The sequence below is a fragment of the Rhinatrema bivittatum genome, chromosome 12, assembly GCF_901001135.1.
Source record: "Rhinatrema bivittatum chromosome 12, aRhiBiv1.1, whole genome shotgun sequence".
Taxonomy (NCBI): Eukaryota; Metazoa; Chordata; class Amphibia; order Gymnophiona; family Rhinatrematidae; genus Rhinatrema; species Rhinatrema bivittatum.
In genome coordinates, this window is record NC_042626.1 from 21,418,688 (window position 1) to 21,439,534 (window position 20,847).

Here is a 20,847-nt window from a genome sequence, read left to right on the forward strand (position 1 = left end):
CAAAATCATACTTATCAGGAAACTATATAAATATATAGAATGTGAATTGAAATTAGGTAAAATGGATATATTCATAAGTTAAATAGGAGGAAACTCTGGGCTTGTCTTCATGTATGGTACAACCAGGTATATTTGCCAATCCAAAAGTTTGAACGGATCAGAGACTATTCAAAAGAATTGACCAATATTTTTTCACTGATAAGAGTCCTTCTGGAACTTTTATGACCCCTGTATCCTGATTTTAATTCCAGCTCTGTATAGGCAAACCATTTCTGCTTCCATTCAGGCCGATACAGTAAAGTCCACGGGAGAGCGGGCGAAAGCCTGCTCTCCCGGCATGCGCACAGGCCACTCTCCTGTGCGCGTGATTCTCTATTCAAATGAGGCCCGGCGGTAAAAACAGGCAAAAGGAGGCGCTAGGACACTAGCGTGTCCCTAGCGCCTCCTTTTGGACTGAAGCGGCGGCTGTCAGCGGGTTTGACAGCCGACACTCAATTTTGCCGGCGTCGGTTCTCGAGCCCGCTGACAGCCATGGACTCGGAAACTGGACGCCGGCAAAATTGAGCGTCCGGTTTTCGACCTGACAGCCGCGGGCCGACTTCAAATTTTTTTATTTTTTTTTTTACTTTTGGAAACTTTCGGGACCTCTGACTTAATATCGCCATGACATTAAGTCGGAGGATGCAGAGAAAAGCAGTTTTTAATGCTTTTCTGTGCACTTTCCCGGTGCCCGAAGAAATTAGCGCCTACCTTTGGGTAGGCACTAATTTCTGAAAGCAAAATGTGCAGCTTGGCTTCACATTTTGTTTTCTGAATCGCGCAGGAATACCTAATAGGGTCATCAACATGCATTTGCATGTTGCAGGCGCTATTAGGTTCGGGGGTTGGACGCGCGTTTTCGGCCCCTTACTGAATAAGGGGTAACGCTAACACGTCGAAAACACGCGTCCAATGGCGGGTTAACAGTGTGCTCCATCGGAGCGCACTGTACTGTATCGGCCCAATAGAATGCATACTCAAAATTGTAGTGGGTAGGCTGAATGGTGGTTGTTATGACATATAAATAAGCATGTTGTATATTCTAAGTATAGAAGTTTTACTTATAATTCTGAGAATAAGCAATGAAAGCATACAAGATTAGATTTTACATTAAGAATATATACATAGATACTTCCCCTCACAGTTTCCAGTATAAGTCTTATATATCTTAGAAAATCGGAAACATAGCATTGGAGATTAGGAACAGATCATCAGTTATTTTAATAACTAACAAGCTTTCTTCTGAGCTGTTCTTGCTTCTGATCTAACCAGTCTGTCTTGACTTTGGTCTTTCATGTTAATTTTCTTGACCTATGTCCCAATTTCTCCTCTGGGTTACTCCCATATGTTCTTGTCATTTGTTTAGGCCTCAACTGTCTGTGCTAATCATATCAGCAACAGTTAGGTGTAGTTAGGTTGCTGGTGTCCTGTTTTCTCTGATATCTGCACAGTTAGCCTCATGAGTAACTGCTTGTTAATATATCTGATCTCATCACTTGTTTCTTGTTACAAGCAAGGTAAGAAAAATGGCATATTTATTCTCAGAACTTATAGGCCTTATGTCAAGCAATTACACTATCTATATTAGTGATTATCTTTGTTCCACTAATTGCTATCATATTAACAAAAGTTCTTCACATTAGCTAAATAACTCCTTAAATAATTTTTCCACAAAATATAACTGTACAATTCTTTCTAGTATTTCAAAGTTGAAGCACAGTATTTGTATAGTTATATAGATCAAACAGTAAATACTAACTTTTACACACAAAAAACTGACTTTTCAGAAAGGAACTCTAAGTATCTTTTTTTTTTTAACAATCCTGATATTATAATTAACCAGATTTAAGTTTTAGACGAAACAGAGCAAAAATTGTGTAAGAACTATGTGAGTCAGTTTACTTACATAATTTTGAAATAGCACATCTTTTGACCAACAATTTCATATTTTGTATCTTCTGAAAAGGAAAAAAAAAATCCACATAAAAAATCATGCAAGCAAAATTTGTCTGTAAAATGCTGTGGAACATCTGCCCAATTCTTAAATTTAGTACTATTAAGAAAATACGTCCCACAATGGTTTATGTAGACAATTCAGCCTAGCCAAATTTTTATGTATATTTTTCCTCTTTCCTGAAGTTGCCAGATATTAAATCCTTGACCAAACATGCACCACTTCAAAACTTTGCAAGCAAACTGATTTGCAAACTTTGGAATACATTTTCAAAGGGGTTTCACATGTAAATAGCATATACTTGCATAAGTAGAATGTACATGCATATATACTATTTTATAAATGACGAGAGTATGTGCATATTTTCTATTTTGCATTTACATTTTATTGGTGAAAAAATGACAACTAGGGGCGTTTCTGGGTGGGGTTCTGAAGTGCATGCATTAGTTCTGTTTTGCAGGGGAGTTTATGCCAAACTTATTCAAACATTTTTACATCTGCTAATTGACTTTTGCAAGTGAAATCATACTTGTATGTTGTCTGCAGATTATGGGTGTGAGGTCCTGGATGTACTGGTGGGGGTTCAGGGTAAAATACTAGAGGGTCTAGGTGACTGGTGGAGATGTTGGCAAAGTACGTGCACAAGTAATTATTTTCAAAATGGTTAACATGTATACTTTTTAAAACACCAGCCTCTGAGTATAAATCAGAGTTATTATGTGTACATACTTTTTGACACACCTTAAATGTATGCTGATATGTTTATAAAATAGGGAGAGAAAGTATATATTTTCTTGCATTGGAAACATTCATGCACACTGAAACATATGTACATACTTCTGGAACAGAAATGCATGGTATTTTATAAACTGTACAGCTCCCACTGCACAGTTTATAAAATACAGCATTTATGCACAGGGATTAATACTAGTATTGCTTGAAAGTTAGGCTCCCTTTGAACTTTTTTCCCTCTTGCCCGAAGCTTAAAACTTTCCTTATGACACCACCAGGAGAAAAGTACTGCCAGCATAACCAAACCAATCCTTGTATCGGTTCAGTACAACCAGTCTGTACCAAATGCTGAGTCCTTGGACATTTTTTTAAATAAAAAATTGTAGATATTCATTAGATAACTTTTGTAAATGAGCTGGATATTTTTAGTAATAATAAGCAAAAGGTAGAAGGCCAGTTGAAGGAGATTGGCTCTGTAGATAGTAAATTATTGAAACCCTGGAGGTTAGGCAGGGCATGGAACCTATTGGGCCAAATTTTAAAAGGTGCGCGCAGGCGTAGATTTGTTCATGCAACCCGGCGCAAACAAATCTATGCCCGATTTTATAACATGTGCGCGCTGCCGCGTGCACATGTTATAAAATCCAGGGTCGGCGCGTGCAAGGGGGTGCACAATTGTGCAGCTTGCGCGCGCCGAGCCGCGCAGCCTTCCTCTGTTTCCTCCGTTCCCTCGGAGGGAACTTTCCTTCTGCCTCCCCCCACCTTCCCCTCCCTTCCCCTACCTAACCTGCCCCCCAGCCTTATATAAAAAGCCCCCCCATACCTTTGTTGAAGAAGTTACGTCTGCGCGCCAGCCAATGGCCAGCACGCGATCCTGGGTACAGCAGTAAATGGCCGCTGTGCCTGGAGGCTCCGGCTATGCTCCCGCCATGCCCCCGCCCCGCCCAGGACCGCCCACTCCCCGCCCCTTTTTGCAAGCCCTGGGACATATGCGCATCCCGGGGCTTGTGCGTGCCGCCGAGCCTATGCAAGATAGGTTTGGCGCACGCAGGGGCAGCTTGGGGCAGCTTTTCGGGGGTTACGTGTGTAACCCTTTGAAAATCTACCCCATTATGCTTAGTCAAAATACAGGGTTGGCTGTTTTGGATGCACTTGGTCTGGAGCTTTCTTCTGAAGCTTTTGTTGTGGTAACACCACCTGGTTTCTAGTTTTGCCCCTATGGCTACCTTAGAGATTGGAAAATTGATGAATAAGTTAGCTAAAAGGAAGTGCCTAGATCCTTGTTCTGACTGGTTATTGAAAGATCTGCCAAAGGAACAATCTCCCTTAGAATGGGTTGTTAATTAATCTTACACATACGGCCATACACCAAAATGGTATCGGACGCACTGGAGGCACTGGAACTGAAGTAATGTCACTTTGGCACTGTCCATCAGGTGGATGGCGCCATTTTTAAAGCAGATAGAGCCAGGCAAGAACAAGCAGACTTCACTTTTGCCCTTAATGATTTTACAAGGACCGCAGAAGGAGAAAAAGTGGGGCCAGGCTGGGAGCTCCCCAGCCCCAGCAGTGGGTAGGAGGGACCCAGGGATATCCTGGCTGGGTCTGGAGTCTGGGCTGGGTTACATTTGTGGTGGGAGTAAGGGTCGGAGGGAACCCAGACATTGTAGAAACCTGTGACACTGGCTCCTTAGGGAGGGAGTCTAAACTGCTGAATTGTGTCAAGGCCTGGCCAGCACTGTCACATAATGAGACAGAAAGTGAATAAATACCAGAAGCAGGTTTAAGCAGTTGCTAGAGGGTAGGAAGAGAATCTGGAGGACATAAGTGTGCTTGGATATTGACCTGTATAGGTATTTCTGGGTTTACCCACTCATAGACCACTACAGATGCTCCAGAACTCAGCAGCCAGGATATTAACCAACTCTAACCGGAGAACTCACATCACCCCTATACTTAGAAACCTACACTGGTTACCTATTAAATACAGAATCTTGCACAAAGCACTCACCATTATCCACAAATCCATACACAACCAACTTCCGTTAGACCTTCAGTTCCCACTCAAACTATACACATCTGCAAGACCCATCAGAGCGGCACACAAAGGAACCCTTCAAGTTCCCCCAACTAAATCCGCTCGACTAACCTCCACGAAAGAACAGGCTTTCTCCACAGCTGGCCCCATCATCTGGAACAACCTGCCGACTGATCTAAGACTAGAACCCTGCCTGACTACCTTCCGAAAAAAACTCAAGACTTGGCTTTTCGTCCAAGCCTTCCCTTAAGCCTAACATTGCAACAATTCTTTCATTTAGCTCAACAGACTAAATGCCCAACCCAGCCATTGTATATTCATTCATGTTCATTCTCCAGTTTTTTCTGTCCTTTATTTCCTGGCTACCCTAGCCCCCAAGTTCATTCTCCCTGTTATTTGTAACTGCGCCTCGGCCTTCTTGTTATATGGTTTTGTTAAGTTAACCCCTAAGTTTGATGTAAACCGGCCTGATATGAAGCTTGTCATGAAGTTCGGTATAGAAAAATGTTAAATAAATAAATAAATAGAAAGAGTATGGGGTAAATTAAACTAAAAATACCCCATTTGTAGAGAAATGAAACATAAGGACTTAGAGCTTAAGCAAACCAGAATGTACTGGTGTGGGCTAGTTGGAAGGATTACAAGGCAGGGTGGTATATATAACCAGTCACGTACATAGATAATATATAGGCTGGGAGGATTCAGACAGGGATTTGTAGAACCGTTTCAGTTACCCAGCGTTTTTTGCAGGGTCATTCTGACCAGTTCTGCCTAGGAAGAAAGAGAAGGCTTAGCTGGAATGTTTTTTGCATTTGAATAGAGAAAAAACACTGCATGCTGCTCACTGCTTGAGATTTAAACAATTTCTTTCCTTCCCTTTATGCTGGCTGTCTATTAAATACATTTAAATCAAATCAAACACCTGAATTTTATGTCTATGTGGATTATCTCTTCCTGTTATCAAGATGTATGTAAGAAAATGAATTAAAAGAAATTTAGATAAACCGGGGACAAACTCCTCGAAGGTTTAGGCCAGAGCAGCCTTCTGATACTTTTACCTCAGAGGTGAGACAGAAGGGAGCTAAACAATACTGGCTTAAATTGCGGAAATGTTCAAGTATTTTAATAGGAGGCCATTTGTGGTTCCTTCCATTTGGAACACACCAAAAGTAGTCTCGTTCATTGTATTTTTTTGCATTCATTTGAAACAAATGCATATCCCTACTAAACTACCAGACTGTTTCAAACATAGCTATGTAGTCCAGAGCCTCTTTTTTTAGTATCACTTACAGATGATATGCAACTGCTGTTGGGTTAGGGGGGAATCAGATTTCCTGGTCCTCCTTGATCTTTCAGCAGCTTTCAATACAGTGAATCATCACTGTCTTTCACAGCGCTTGATGGAGCGAGGTGTATAGGATAGAGCCTTGAAGCAGTAGGAATCCTTTCTCCTAAATAAACTGCAGAAAGTTGAGTTCCAGACCATTTCTTCTAACCTGTGACTTCTTTCATTAGGTGTTCTGTAGGATTCGCCCCCTTCCCCTATTCTGTTCAGAGTTTACCTTTGTCCCCTGGAAATTGATATTAGGGTCCAGGGGGTGATATATAGATGCTATACAAGTTTTAGTACCATGGCAGAGATCCTGGGAGGATTCTGTTACTAAACTTAATTCTCTTTGCAGTGATTGCCAACTGGATGTGCTCAAGTCATTTAAAATTAAACAAAGATTAAAATGAGAGTCTTTGATGGGGTACTGTTCCATATCCAGAATTCAGCTTGGGAACTCTTTAATCAAGTTGTCTACTAAGATAACTGATTGATTCTAAGCTGTCATTTGAGAATCAAGTCCTAGAAGTTTCTTAAAAAGCTCTTTCATAGTCTATGATTTGTAAAGTAGATACGTCCAATTCTTCCTTGTCAGGACTTGAAAACGGTGGTGCAAACCACTGTAAATTATTGCAACTCAAGTTATTTAGGTTTGCCAGATAGTATTTTGAGTAAGCTACAACTTGTCCAAAATATGTGGCTACAAGAACTGGAAAAGAGCATCACCGTTGCAGCCAGTGAAGGGCCACCAGTAAGTTTTTCCCAGAATACATTTTAAGATATTATCACTGGTTTATTGTGCTTTAGCAAAAATTGGACCAAGTTGTTTAAGGGAGAAGGTTCAGCAATGTAGACCAGCCAGACTGTTATGATCTAGCCAAGAACTTAGACTAAAATTTCTCCAATTAAAATATTACAAAGTCTAATGCTAGATCACAAATATTTTCAGGTATGACCCCTGTCTGGTGGAAACTCTTACCAGATTTCCTCTTGAAAGCACTGAATTTTATGTTTGACAATATTTTAAAACCTGGCTCTTCAGAAACTGAGTTTTATCAGGTTTTCTTTGGGGTTTATTTTTCACAATAGGGTAGTCTTATTTTTCTGGTTTGGATTATATTTTTGTAGGCTGTTCCAGTAAGGAAATATTAGATTTGTCTTAAGGTTAAGTACAGATGGATATATCATGTAATGAGAGTATTAGGGTGGGTGGTTTAGATTGGGGACATTTTTTATTTGTTTTATTATTTTATTTTGTATATTTTTATTATGATGTCATTTTTATGGTTTTATTGCTTGTATTTTATTTGATGTGTAACCCAATTTGAAGCCGGCATCAGCTCTTATGAAATGGAATATAATAAGTTAATTAAAACATTTACTTATTGCTATATGCAAGGCACCTACGTTTATTTCAAAGGTAATAAATACAAATTAGAAAATGAGAACACATCCAAAATGAAATTTCAAAGAGACAAAAAGAGAGTTGGGAGGACATAGAAAAGTGGAGAAGAGAAAAAGATCTGCATGTCGTCAGCCAAACAGAGAAATGAGTGTCTGAAGTATGCAATATAATAAGCATCCAGGCCTATATTGGAATGGATGTAGATAGAAAAAGGTAAGGGGCGTAGAACAGAGCCTTGAGAGATACCAATAGCATGAGGACAGTACAGGATAGGATTTGTTAGTGAGACCCCTTGAATGATTAGCCTGAGAGGCAGAAAAAAAAACAACTGTAAGCAAAAACAAAGAAATCTAGGACAGACAGAAAAATATGGTAATCAACAATATTAAAAGCAGCAGAACAAGAAGAATGAGAGTCCCTATATGAAGCCGAGTTAACAAATGAGGAACACATTCAATGGAGAAAAGTTAGATCAAAAAGATCCATGTCATTAAAAGACAAGAGGAAGTCAAGAATTTGATGACACATTCTAGAGCAAAGGACGGTAACTTTAAAATGAGTATGCATGCACCCATATATGTGCATATGTAGATGCACAGCTACATATGCAGGAATCTTATTTTGGCTGTGCCAGTATGCATGCATGTTATAAAATACGCCTAGCACATGCACGTGTAATCTTAATTTTAGGTATTTACATGAGCAACTGCTTATTGCGCATTTTCCTTAGGAATTGTTGGCTTTTACATGCAGAAGTGAGTTAAATTTATAACATGCGTGCATGAAGCAAATGACCAATGTAAACGGTTCATCCACCAATTTGCCCTCTGTATCTCTAGGTCATCAAAACACCCCTGGTTCTTTAGCCTGCATTCCCCCCAGTTTACCCAGGCCTCTCACGCAGCTATAAATTGTTATATTCAGAATTACACCTGATAAATAGTAGAAGTAAATACGCACAGGGAAGAGCTGTATGCATGCTGTGTTCACAGGATATAAAATCCCAACTTATGCACATATATGTTGGCCCCGCCCCAGAATGGCCCTAGATGTTCCTGCATCGGTATTTGTGTGTGTGTGTGTGTGTGTGTGTGCGAAGTTTATAAAATTGCACTGGCATGAATAAATGCTATATGCGCGCACATCGCCGACTTTTTGCACATACAGTGCTTTTAAAATCTACCTTTTAGTGAAGCAGCGTTGCAATACGCCCATAATAAGATGGGCATTGCTTGTAGTGAGACTAACTGCTGGGTATCTGGCATGAGGAAGGCACTGCTAGTGTGCACACAGGCAGAATTACATACTGATTACTGGATTGCAAGAGGTTTGGAAATCTCTGCTTTCACAATAGCTTTTTGCCTTACCCTGTATAAAGAGATATTAGCAATTGGAAGAGGATTGGACTTGATGGACCTCTGGGGGGGTTTTTCAGCCTAACCAACTATGTAACTATCTAGTCAACCTGCAAAAGATTTTCAGACATAAGAAAGGAGACAAAACTTTAGAGGATGGGCTGGCCCGGTGGTGGCAAGCGCTATGTATTATCATGTGGAAGATTCCTGGTTCAATCCCCAAATCACGTCTTCAGCTTCCTGGGCAGTCTCCCAGAAGAGAAGAGAATCATGGCTATTGCACAGGGGTGACACCTGATGGCCAAATTCAGGGCCCACGAGTGCAGGGTTCCTACTAGCACTGCATATCACTTCTGTAGTGTTGCTCAGTGCGTGCACATAAGAAGTAATCCCTGCTCTAATTAAGACAAACATACAGGACAAAAGAAGAGAAGGAGAAAGCAGCCATGGTGCATGGCCAAGGACCACACTGCCATGACCAGATTCGGTATGTTAGTGAGGGAAGAAATATAAAATAGGGGGAAAATCCTGGGTAGTTGCAAATGAGAGCTCCTGGTGCCAGATCCCAGCTCTGATTCTGATTGAGCTAGAACAGAGAATCAGAAGGAAAATTGCTAGGGTCAATTTATTTTTTTTTACTATTGAAGGATATGGTTTTACATAGTGCCCTGACCTGCAAGTGTGTTTCTTTTTTTTTTTTCTGCCTTTTTTTTTTTTTATACAGGTTAACGGGACACAAGTAACTGTTCCATTTATAACAGGATTGTCAACAAAAATATACAGCGTGGAAGGATTTTTGGTGATAGATACAAGTCCAGACATTCAGATTCACTATAATGGTTTCAATGTCATCAAAATCAGCATCAGCGAGAGGCTCCAGAACAAAGTCTGTGGTTTGTGTGGAAACTTCAATGGCGATTTAACGGATGATTATGTGACACTGAGGGGAAAGCCGGTTGTGAGCAGTGTAGTTTTGGCACAAAGCTGGAAAACCAATGGCATGCAAAAAAGGTACATAGATGCCTGAATTCAGGGATAATGCTAAAACAAGATTCTGTTAATTCATTAGAGAAGCATCATAGGATTTGTAATATGAGCACAAAAGTCAAGAAACCCGAGAGTTGTATGTGGTAATTCAGCAACCTTTGCCCTGTTATATCACAAATGACATCACAGCAGTTTTTGTGTGATCACAATTACATGACATGCAAAAAGTTAGAATTTTTGCCATGTTTCTGTACTTACATGCTACCGCTATAAAGATCAACTTTATCTTTTGCCTCCATGACAATACTTTTAACACTGGCCATTTGTGTCTTCCATTCATATGAATGTCTGAATTAAGCTGATGATGGCCCATTAATGCTTTCTCCTTTTGATATTACTAAGTCAATACAGATGTTATCTGCCTCTATGGTAATGACTAGGAACATCAGCAGTAATAATTAATGTTTGATCTGTCATTTTATTATGATCACCCATAATTGGAGCCTGCTTTCATGATGAATATTGACATAATGTCTGTGTCTAGTGTACAGACAATCTGTTAATGCCTTGGCCTGAAAACATAAACAGGTTTCTATCGATTTCAGTATTTTTTTTTCCTGCCATACCATACCACTATGAACATCATCATCAATAATTATCTATTTACATCATGATACTATATTACTATGAACATTTGTATCGATATGTTGCCAGTCTATTAGTGCTCTGACTTTGGAACATTAATAAGTCTCCATTTATATTTATATCTTTTTCCAGATAAACTCATCCTTCTAACTTTGGAGGTATATTCAATAGTGTAGCCACACTATAGCCAGCTAACTTTAGGACAGGTCTTTGACCCAAGCAGACATACAGGCTGATACAGTAAAGGTCGCAGGAGAGCAGGAAAGCGCCCGCTCTCCCGGTGCGCACACAGGCCACTCTGCTGAGCACGCGATTCGGTAAAAAAAAAAATATTCAAATTAGGGCCCGCGGTAAAAAGAGGCGCTAGGGACACTAGCGCATCCCTAGTGCCTCTTTTTTGAAAGGAGCGGAGGCTGTCAGCGAATTTGACAGCCAACGCTCAATTTTTACTGCTTTTCTGTTCACTTTCCCGGTGCCGGCAGAAATTAACTCCTACCTTTGGGTAGGCGCTAATTTCTGAAAGTAAAATGTGCGGCTTGGCTGCACATTTTACTTTCTGTATCTCGCGGGAATAACTAATAGGGTCATCAACATGCATTTGCATGTTGTGGGTGCTATTAGTTTCGGGGGGGGGGGGGGGTTGGACGCGTGTTTTTGATGCGCTATTACCCCTTACTGAATAAGGGGTAAAGCTAGCGCATCGAAAACGCACGTCCAAACGCGGGTTAACAGTGCGTTCCACCGGAGCTGTATCGGCCTGATAGACAGCTAAGTTATCCAGCTAACTGAGTGTCAGAGTTAGTCGGCTAACTCAGCTGTTCCTAGCTTAGCTGACTAAATTTTAGTTAGCTAGCTTATTAACTGGCCACAGTTTAGCTGAATAAGTGCCCAAATATTAATTTAGCTGGCTAACTTCTAGTTAATCTATTAAAAAAAAAAAAAAGCTTGATTTTGAAGGTCTGTAGAGCATTTCCTAAATTTAATAAATGGTCTTTTCTTTTCCAGCTGTAACGAGTTGCAGTATTCTCAGTATGCCTCTACCTGTGACAACGTCCAGATTCAAAAACTGCAGAGTGATGGCCACTGCCTGAAGCTCACCGATATGAAGGGCTTTTTCCAGCCGTGCTATGGGTTACTAGATCCTCTTCCCTTTTATGAGTCATGTTTTCTGGATGGCTGTTACAACCTTAAAAAGTTCCAGCTCTGTGGCTCTTTGGCTGCCTATGGAGAGGCCTGTCGCTCCTTCGGAATCCTCAGCACAGAATGGATCGAGAAGGAGAATTGCTGTAAGAGAGCCACTTGCTCTTGACCTAAATGATGATTTCTTGTCAAGTAAGCAAAAGAACATGCTTAAAAGGATTTTGACTCCCACCTTTGGTGTGTTGAGAGGCATGAGGTAAAAGATATACGGGTCAGATTTTCTAAGGCATTTTTCCTTTGTGACTATGGAAAAAAAAGCTTAGTAGATCAGGCCCTAAATTCCGAAAAGAGAAAGTGTCAAAATCCTTTAATGTAAAGCTATGAGTGTGGTACTGTATTTATGAAGAGGGCAATTTTTAAAGCCATTTCCATAGGTTAAAAAAACATTTTATCTGTGGAAATGGGGGCTTTGAAATTGCCACCCTCAATGTCAGCAAAATTCCTTGTTTTGTAGAACAATTTTGCCTGCATTGATTGGAGGCATTCCTGGATGGCAAGGAAAGGGCAGACTGACCTTGTTTTGTATAATCAGAGCTATGCGCATGGTTTCCAATGGAAAACTTACTTGCAGAGAAAGTGGGTGCAAATCTCTGCAGGTCATTTTTTTTTCTAGGAGAAATAAGCAAAGCAAAACTACTCGCATAGTTTAGCTTTGATTATTGATGGAAACCCTATAGGTTAAAAAAAATACCCATGGGAAGACATTTAGGGCAATTATGGGACGAAGATGGCTGGGTTTCCTTTGAGGAGCTTCAGTCAGACTGACATTAGTTTAACATGCAGAACAGTGAATGACAAGATATCGAGTGTCCTTAAACAGTTGGAGAGCTCGGTTGGACCAGCAGATTGCCCACTAAATTGGAAAAGACCCTCATGGAAGAGGGCCTGGCCAGAAAGATAGTTAAGATTTTCCACAAAGCAATACAGGGCCAAAGAGATACTCCAGTCTCCTTGATAACTACTTAGAACGATGATCTGGGACTAGATTTATATCCTGTGGACTGGAAATAGACTTGGAAAAGAGCCTTTAAGATATCTTTATGCAGCAGGAGGGTGGGAGCTGATGGTGCTCTGTATTTTTACCCATTTTTCACCTTCCATGTCCCAGGCCTGCTGGCAGGGGGTGTGGCCAAGATGGCACGTACCTGCACATGTCTTGCTCCTGTCCTTACATATCTACGTTTTGAAAGGAAGGACAGGAGGTGAATTTCCAGATGCTTGGCTGTGCTGATCCAGCTTACACCACGTGGGTGTTTTTTGGGGGAAGCGGGGGCGCTGAATCTTAACATGTCTCAAAGGAAGCTGTGTGGCAAAATGGTGTTGGCAGCTTGCTTTACCATAGCAACTTTCTGGAAGGCAATCCCCTTGTTGCCACATTGGTATAAATAGCTCAAAGATATTCCATAACTGAAAAGCTCACTTACTGCACCATAAATCTTCAGTATATGACAGAGTGTGGGGTCCGTATTGGGCCATGTATCCTGGTTAATGGCATGGTGCAGTTGGTTGATTGGGGAGTTATTTAGGGTTCAGTTATCCTAAAGGCTGTACGTCCATATTGCATGGACTGAGTGATTTTTGCCTAGTATTTTTCACATTGTGTGTTCTGGTCAAAAATAAACAGTTTAAAAAAAAAAAATACCCATGGGGTGCACCAACCCAGGCAGATTGATTATTGCCCCCAAAATATTCTGGGACCACATAAGTCATGTCTTAGCTTTGAAAAAAAACACCAAATGTTCCTACTAAGGTAACATTTCAGTGAGGCTAGAACAAATTATGATGTCATCAAATATTAATAGAAAAAAAATCACTTATACTTTAATGTTAACTTGGATAAATAAGATAAGGTACAGGGAAAATACTGGGATTATATAGATAGGATTGCCTGAAGCATCTGATATTTAAACAAAAGCAACTATTGAGATGTTTGAACTGTCCAATCTAGTTTATGTAATTGCTTGACCAGCTATATGTTTTCTACCAGTTTCTACCAGTTAAATATTTAAATATTTAAAAATAAAACACAACATTTTTTTGCCATTGGCTATGTTCCTCGGTGTTCGCTATGCTTTAAAGAATTTCAGCGTTCTCGGGAATAATTGTATATTGCCATTCGAAGATGTAAGGTACACTGTCAGACTGAGTGAGAACATTCAGGCAACATGTGAGATCATGCTATTATAAAGATAAGCTTTACTTATTTCATAATTTTCAGTATTTACGTCATAGCAGTGCTTTCCCCTGGCTAGTAAAGTTTCTGTACGACATCACAAACTAATCAATCACATTCTTCCAAGACTGGACTAAAATGGTTTTTAAGAACATGTCAGGCAGGGATGTAAAACATTTTGCATCCTTTTAACCTAGATGTCTTGCAAGAAATAGAGGTTTACTTGGAGGCAAAGTGTTATGAAATAGAGAGAGAGGGAGGAAAAACAGGGAGTAAACAAAAATGAAAAAACAAAACAAAGAAAAATAGAAACAAACTGAGCCTGAAAGACAATGTGAAAAAAAGAGCAAACAGACAGGGACAAATGACAGAGACAATAGTTTGTACTTAAAGTTTGTTAATACTAACACTATAATGAATTCAGGGATGAGAAACACATCAGAAAGTAAAAGAAGGATGTATGAGACAGCATCAGAAGGATATAGAAAGCCTCTAGTTTGGACTTGTTGCAGAGTTGAACTGGTTATGCTGTTCTTTTTTTTTTCTATTTGTTTAGTATTAGTTTTTATTGTATTTGTAGTGAGAGCTCCTTAGGGTCAGGATCATCTTTGAACCTTTATCTCCCTATATAATTGCATTTGTGCAGTACCTTTTTCTTCCTCAACAAAATCTGTTTGCAAGAAAGATACAGAAAGAAAGGGGGAGGGGGAGGGAAGCTGTCAAAGGTCTGAGGATATAAAAAAAAAAAGCAAGAAGAAGAGAGAAAAGTTTGCATTGCAAAGTGAAGTGTCACTGCCATCAATATTTAATTTCCAATAAAGTGCTCTAATGTGGTTATTTAGAATATTGGATTCTTTTGGTTTTACTTGATTGCTCATTTTGCTCAAATCCACAGGTCCTCTTGCCTTTGTAATATGTGTGGTTGCCACCACGAAGCTTACCTTTAACATTGGAGGAAATAATGTACTTTGGCATTTCTTTTTCCTCTTTAGCAGGAGTGATTGAAGATCCTTGTGTGGGGGCAGATTGTCCCAACAGAACCTGCGACATTGACAATGGAGGAGAGTTATGTGGCTGCATGGAGCCTCCAGCTTATGGAAACAGTGAGTGATCACGTCCAACCCTTGACAGCTGCTCCGCCAGGGAAGTGATCTGCAAATATTCTGCCAGCGAGAAAGTGTCTGTGGCTTTTAAAATCTGCTCAGCGTGCGCCGGCCCAACTCGTGCACGTACCTCCCAGGTTTGGCCATGCGTCAGGCTCTTAAAAGTCACCTTTAATTGTCCAATCAGGTGAAAACAGTCCCTCGTCCGTTCCATCACCGCCACCGATTGCACAAGACGTTTTAGACTTTTGGAAGTGTGTTCTCTCATTTTCTTAAGCATCTGTTTTGTGCAGCAGTAGCAAAGGAGTGATGTCAACATGCCTCATCCTATTGGGGGAAGCGGGGGATATGCTATTCCCACTAACTACCTTTCAACTGCTGACATTAACTGATCAATTCAATCACAATGAGCCTGATTTTCAAAAGCATTTTCACATTTAAAACTGGGTTTTACATGTCATCCCTCCTGATACCTTAAATTAGTGAGGTTTTCAGTTTGGATTGCAGTAGCAGCCTCCTGTGACCCGGATCTGGCACGTTTAGTGTTGCTGGAGAAGCTTTGCTGAAAGCATATGATACTAGCATAGCTCACCCTAGCAAATATAGAAGCATTGGGCCTGCATTGCAGTGGGCTGCTACCGCAATTCAGGCTGAAGATCTTACTAATTTAAGGAACCAGGAGAGTTAAGGTGGAGGTAGGGGTTGGAAGAGAGGAGGGAAGGGAAGGGATCCCGGGGGCCACATTTTGGTGTAAAGTTACTAGGACCGAGGATCAGGTGGGGGAAGGGGATGCTGGCACCTGCCCTTAAAATGTTCTGGCTAACTTTTAGTCAGATAAGCAAAGAGGATAATGATCCCCCCCCCCTAATGTATAAATATTATAAACATATAAATCAGGGATGACAATTCCAGTCCTCAAAGGAGCCAAACAGGTTTGATTTCTAGGGTAATTAAAATGTTCTGAAAGCTTGTTAATTAGAAAGATGTTATCTTAGTGAAGATGTTAATTTCCTATAGATATTAGACTCTTAATTTTGTTTTATTGTGTTTACTATTTACATGATGCTTTATTTCAGTTCATGTCCGAAACACTTTTTTTTTTTTATATAGGCACACACGACATCATTGATGCTGAGGTGACCTGTAAAGCAGCACAGATGGAGGTTTCCATATCAAAGTGCAAACTTTTCCAGCTTGGCTTTGAGAGAGAAGGTGTTCGAATTAATGACAGGCATTGCCCTGGTATTGAAGGTGAAGACTTCATCTCCTTTCAGATCAATAATACAAAGGGGAATTGTGGAAACCTTGTGCAGGTGAGAGATTAGAAAAACAGTGTATTCACTGCAGAGATCAGACAAATCTGTAGAGCAGAGGTGGCCAATTCCAGTCTTCGAGAGACAGAAACAGGCTGGTTTTCAGGACATCCACAATGAATATGCATGAGGTCTATTTGCATACAATGGAGGCAAAATCTCTCATATGCATATTCATTGTGGATATCCTGAAAACCTGGCCTGTTTCTGGCTCTCGAGGACTGGAGGTGGCCAACCCCTGCTATAGAAATTCTGGAATCGAATACTTTGTTTTGAAGGAGAGCATCAATTAGATATGTCAGTCATTTTATATTATGTAAATGCATGGTCTTTTTCAAGGCATTAGCTCATCTGTTGCAAGTATAATATCCATAGCACTAATTTATTATTACAGTATCTGCTTCATAGTTTTTTGTCAAAGACTTACATAATAAGTGGAATATGAGGTACTTAACAGCAATTGAAAACTAAGCAGGTATTTGGAGATGTAAGCAATTTATCTCTGAAAACAAGGTTTTGCATATGGAATGAGCTACAATGTTTTTTTTTCCCCTAAAGATGAGGTTTTAGACAAGAGTTGGCAACTATGTTAAAAAAAAATAATAAATCCCCATGCTTTCAGTAAGAATACAGGTGGAGACTATATATGTGAACGTGATTCAACCAGAGCATGAAGACTAGTAAGCAATCAGGGGAGACAACACTGGCTAGAGATTGAAGGCTGGGATATAGGAGAGCTAAGAAAATCTTTAAACGAATCAGCTGTGCAACTGCTAGTCTTTGTAACCATGGAAATCATACTTATCGAGGTCAAAAGAGTGCTATCAAAATCATTCTTCCTTTGTCTTTCCTTAATTAATGGGGGAAAGGCATACATCAATTATTGGTTCCATGGAATTAAGATGTCTGATGCCAGGGCATCCAAAGATGGTCTTTTGGAGCAATATAGAGGAAGTTTATGATTGAATGGAGTTGCCAAAACTTTTATTTTCAGCTCTCTCCAGAGTTGATAAAGAAACTTCAAAGTATTGGGATGGAGAGACAATTTGTGCGGTTGGAGACAACAGAACATCTGATATCAGTGTCCTTTTCCTGGAAGTTGAAGGCCATGAGTAATATTTTCCTTGGTATTGCCCAGTTCCATATTTTATTTGCCTCCTGACATAGTTTCAAAGAACCTGCTTCTCCCGATTTGTTTATGTAGTACATTGTAACTATATTGTCTGTTTGTATTTGTACCCTGTGCCTTCTAGCTATGGCTTAAACACCAGAAAAGCTTTGAAGATAGCTTTCAGCTCTAGAAGGTTTCTATGAAGTGCTTTTTCCTGTATGGACCAGGTCCCTCTTAGGAGCACAGCATATTGAAATGTCCTCTCCAACCTTGAATGAAGGCATCTGTAGTCAAGTAATGTTGAATTTGCAGGGAATGAAATGACTGGCCATATATTAAATTGGTCAGACAACTCCACTAGCTTAACTCATGAACATTTTCCAGGATAGGTATTTTATGAGATAACTGATGTGGATATTGTTTCTATGGTGTGTCAAGTAGCATTGATGGACTGTGGCAACTGTGTGTCCTAATCTTTCTATGTAAGTCCTAGCAGTACCTGTGTGCTTTTGGGTTATAGTTTGAACTAAGTGAATTAACTTGTTTGTTCTTTGTTGAGGTAGGAAGGATTTTCCCTCCTGAGTATTGAGATGAGCTCTTAGAAATTCGAATTGAGAAGAGTCCAAATTACAAAAGGGGTATGGCAAATAGGGGATGTGTATTTGTTTCCTCCAATTCAGCAGTACACGTGTACCTCACTAACTTTATAGTACATGTGGAAAAATGTATGCATGTATCTCATTATTAAAACTACATGCATGCTATCCATTTTCCGACTAGAAAGTCGGCAAGCAGTGTGCATATCACTGAATTGGAGGAAATGAGTACGCATTCCTAATGGCAAGTAGCTTCTTCTGAGGATCTGCTTGATATTAACCAATCTTCTAAGTATGGGAACACTAAGACATTGCTCTTTCTTACATGAGCTGCTACCACTGCCATGCATTTTGTGAAACCTCTTGGTGTTCCTAAGACCAAATGGGAGAGCACATTATTGGAAGTGATCTTCTGTTACTGAGAACTGGAGATAACTTCTGTGATTGATGTGAATGAGAATATGCATATAGGTATCCTTTAGGTCTAATGTGGTTAACCAGTCGATTTCTAGATGAGGAAGAATTGTACTGAGGGAGTTCATTCTGAACACTCCTTGCTTCAAAAATTTGTTTAGCTTTCTTAAATCTAGAATAAGATGCAACTCTCCTGATTTCTTGGGGATTAGGAAATATTTCAAATAAAACTCTTTTTCCTATTATGGGAACTGGTTCTATTGCTTTAGCTATTAGTAAAGACTGTCCTTCACTTTTTAATATCCGGAATTGGTCCAGATTTGAATGCTGTTGACATAAGAAAGGAATCTGAGCTAAAGTATGGAAACTCAGACTCCTTTACAAAGACTGCCCACCCTGCCAGCCCTTCTTCAGATATGTCCCTATTTTAACAAAGTTGATGTTCCTGAAGTCCAGATTTTGTATGACTACTGCCTGCCTTGGCTGTTAGATTAAACCATACTATCTGATGGAGTTAGGTGATACCAGCCTGGACATTAGAAACAATTTCACCATTGATTACTGGAGTACCAGGTCTTATATCACCCTTTCTCTCATGGATTCCATTACAGTTTGTCTGAATAGAGCTCCTTGAAGGGAGTCTAGGATCTCTCTACTTTTAATCAATTCCATAGATGGAATGTTTCAATCAACATTTGGGAAATTAAAAATCTCCTACCAGAAGTATCTTCCCTTTCATTGCAATCTTATGTACATCCTTGACTAGATTTCTATCCAACTATCTTTGTCAGAGGTCTGTAGGTCACTCCAGTGAAGATGGAAGTGCCATTTCCCTTTTCCAAGATGACCCGCTCTTCCTTTTCCTATACCCCAGTATTTCATTACTTAATATTGTTTACATGAAATACTATGTCTCACCCCCTTTTCACCTATCTTAACTTTTCTAAAAGGATTGCAGGTGTTGTGGCTTTCTATGTTTCTATCAGATGCACTTTTTAATAAAATTGGCTGTATCAATTTCAATAAAAATCCTACGAATTGCCCAATAAAATGTGGGGATTAATGTCTTCTTACTTTACTCCACAGTCCAATGGCACTCACATTATGTACAAAAACACAGTATGGATTGAGAGTGCAAATAACACGGGAAATATTATAACACGTGACAGAACCATTAATGTTGAATTTTCCTGTGCATATGAACTTGACATTAAGATCTCCTTGGATTCTGTTATAAGACCAATGCTTAGGTAAGTATTGCATTATGCTGGATTACCATGTACAGTGAGCTTTTAGATAATTAGAAGAAGATAGCACTTGATGGACCTCTGGTTTTCCATCCTAACCAGATGTATAATGATATCATTTACACCTGATAATTTCCTTTTCATTATTTTGACATCTGCTTCATGAAGTATTCCCAAATTTATCTAGTCTCTGCGGAAAACGCTCTTTCTTTAGAAAGATCTTGTAAGTGGTTACCCTACTTATGAAAAAAGTAAATAAAATAGAGTCTATGGAAATGGGAGGGTCAAGGCATGGTCATACCAATGTGTTGAGGTGAAGGCTTACATTGTTTTGCCCTCAACTACATATAATGATGTTGTGGATGTGCCCTTAGTTCCTATCTGAAGGATACTGGAAAAATAGTCTCTTTCAAAACCTAACCCATGAATGTCCTGTGGTATCAGTTGCAGATGCATGTGTAAGTTCAAATGGGTTCAGAAGAGAGCACGGGTTTTCTCATCTGTAGCTGTTGCAGAAAGAAATAAGCTGTCAGTAGGGCTTCAGGAACAGCAAGATATAAAAATGTTTAGGAAAGGTCTTAAGACAATGGGGCATATCTTTAAACCTGCGTGCGGGCATAGATTTGTTTACGCAACCCGGTGCGAACAAATCTATGCCCGATTTTATAACATGCGTGCGCTGCTGCGTGCATGTTATATCTAACCCGTCCCCCAGCCCTATCTAAAACCCCCTCCTAACCTTTATTGTAGAAGTTACACCTGCCTCCGGGCAGGCGTAACTTGCGCACGCCAGCTCTCCAGCCCACAACACAGGCCGCTGTACCAGAGGACTCGGGACCCGCCCCTGGACCTCCGCCACGCCCCGGACCACCCCCAGACCCGCCCCTTTTTTGAAGCCCCGGGACATAGGCTCAGCGGGGCTTGCATGCGCCGCTGAGCCTATGCAAGATAGGCTCGGCGTGCGCAGGGGCAGGCAGGGGCAGCTTTTCAGGGTTACGCACATAACCCTTTCAAAATCTGTCCCAATGTTTTTTGAATAGGCTTTTAGATGAATTATATGCATTTGTGTGTTTAATATTAAGTTTTACAGATTTATGTGATTTTATGAATGTATATTGTAAACCACACTGAACACATATTTGGAAATTGTGGTCTAGAAGATTTTTTTAAATAAATAAATAGGATAAAATTACCAGACTCTCAAGACC

The 20,847-nt window shown here is 40.1% G+C and overlaps 1 protein-coding gene across 1 annotated transcript in view; it reads left to right on the top strand.

Moving 5' to 3' along the window:
- The window catches only part of TECTA (tectorin alpha), a 72,671-nt gene that overhangs the window by 41,857 nt on the left and 9,967 nt on the right, over nucleotides 1-20,847 (top strand). The window contains exons 14-18 of the mRNA XM_029574094.1: nucleotides 9,575-9,861; nucleotides 11,488-11,768; nucleotides 14,848-14,958; nucleotides 16,069-16,271; nucleotides 19,479-19,642. Of these exons, the coding sequence (XP_029429954.1) occupies nucleotides 9,575-9,861; nucleotides 11,488-11,768; nucleotides 14,848-14,958; nucleotides 16,069-16,271; nucleotides 19,479-19,642 (1,046 nt within the window). The remainder of the gene's footprint in view (nucleotides 1-9,574; nucleotides 9,862-11,487; nucleotides 11,769-14,847; nucleotides 14,959-16,068; nucleotides 16,272-19,478; nucleotides 19,643-20,847) is intronic.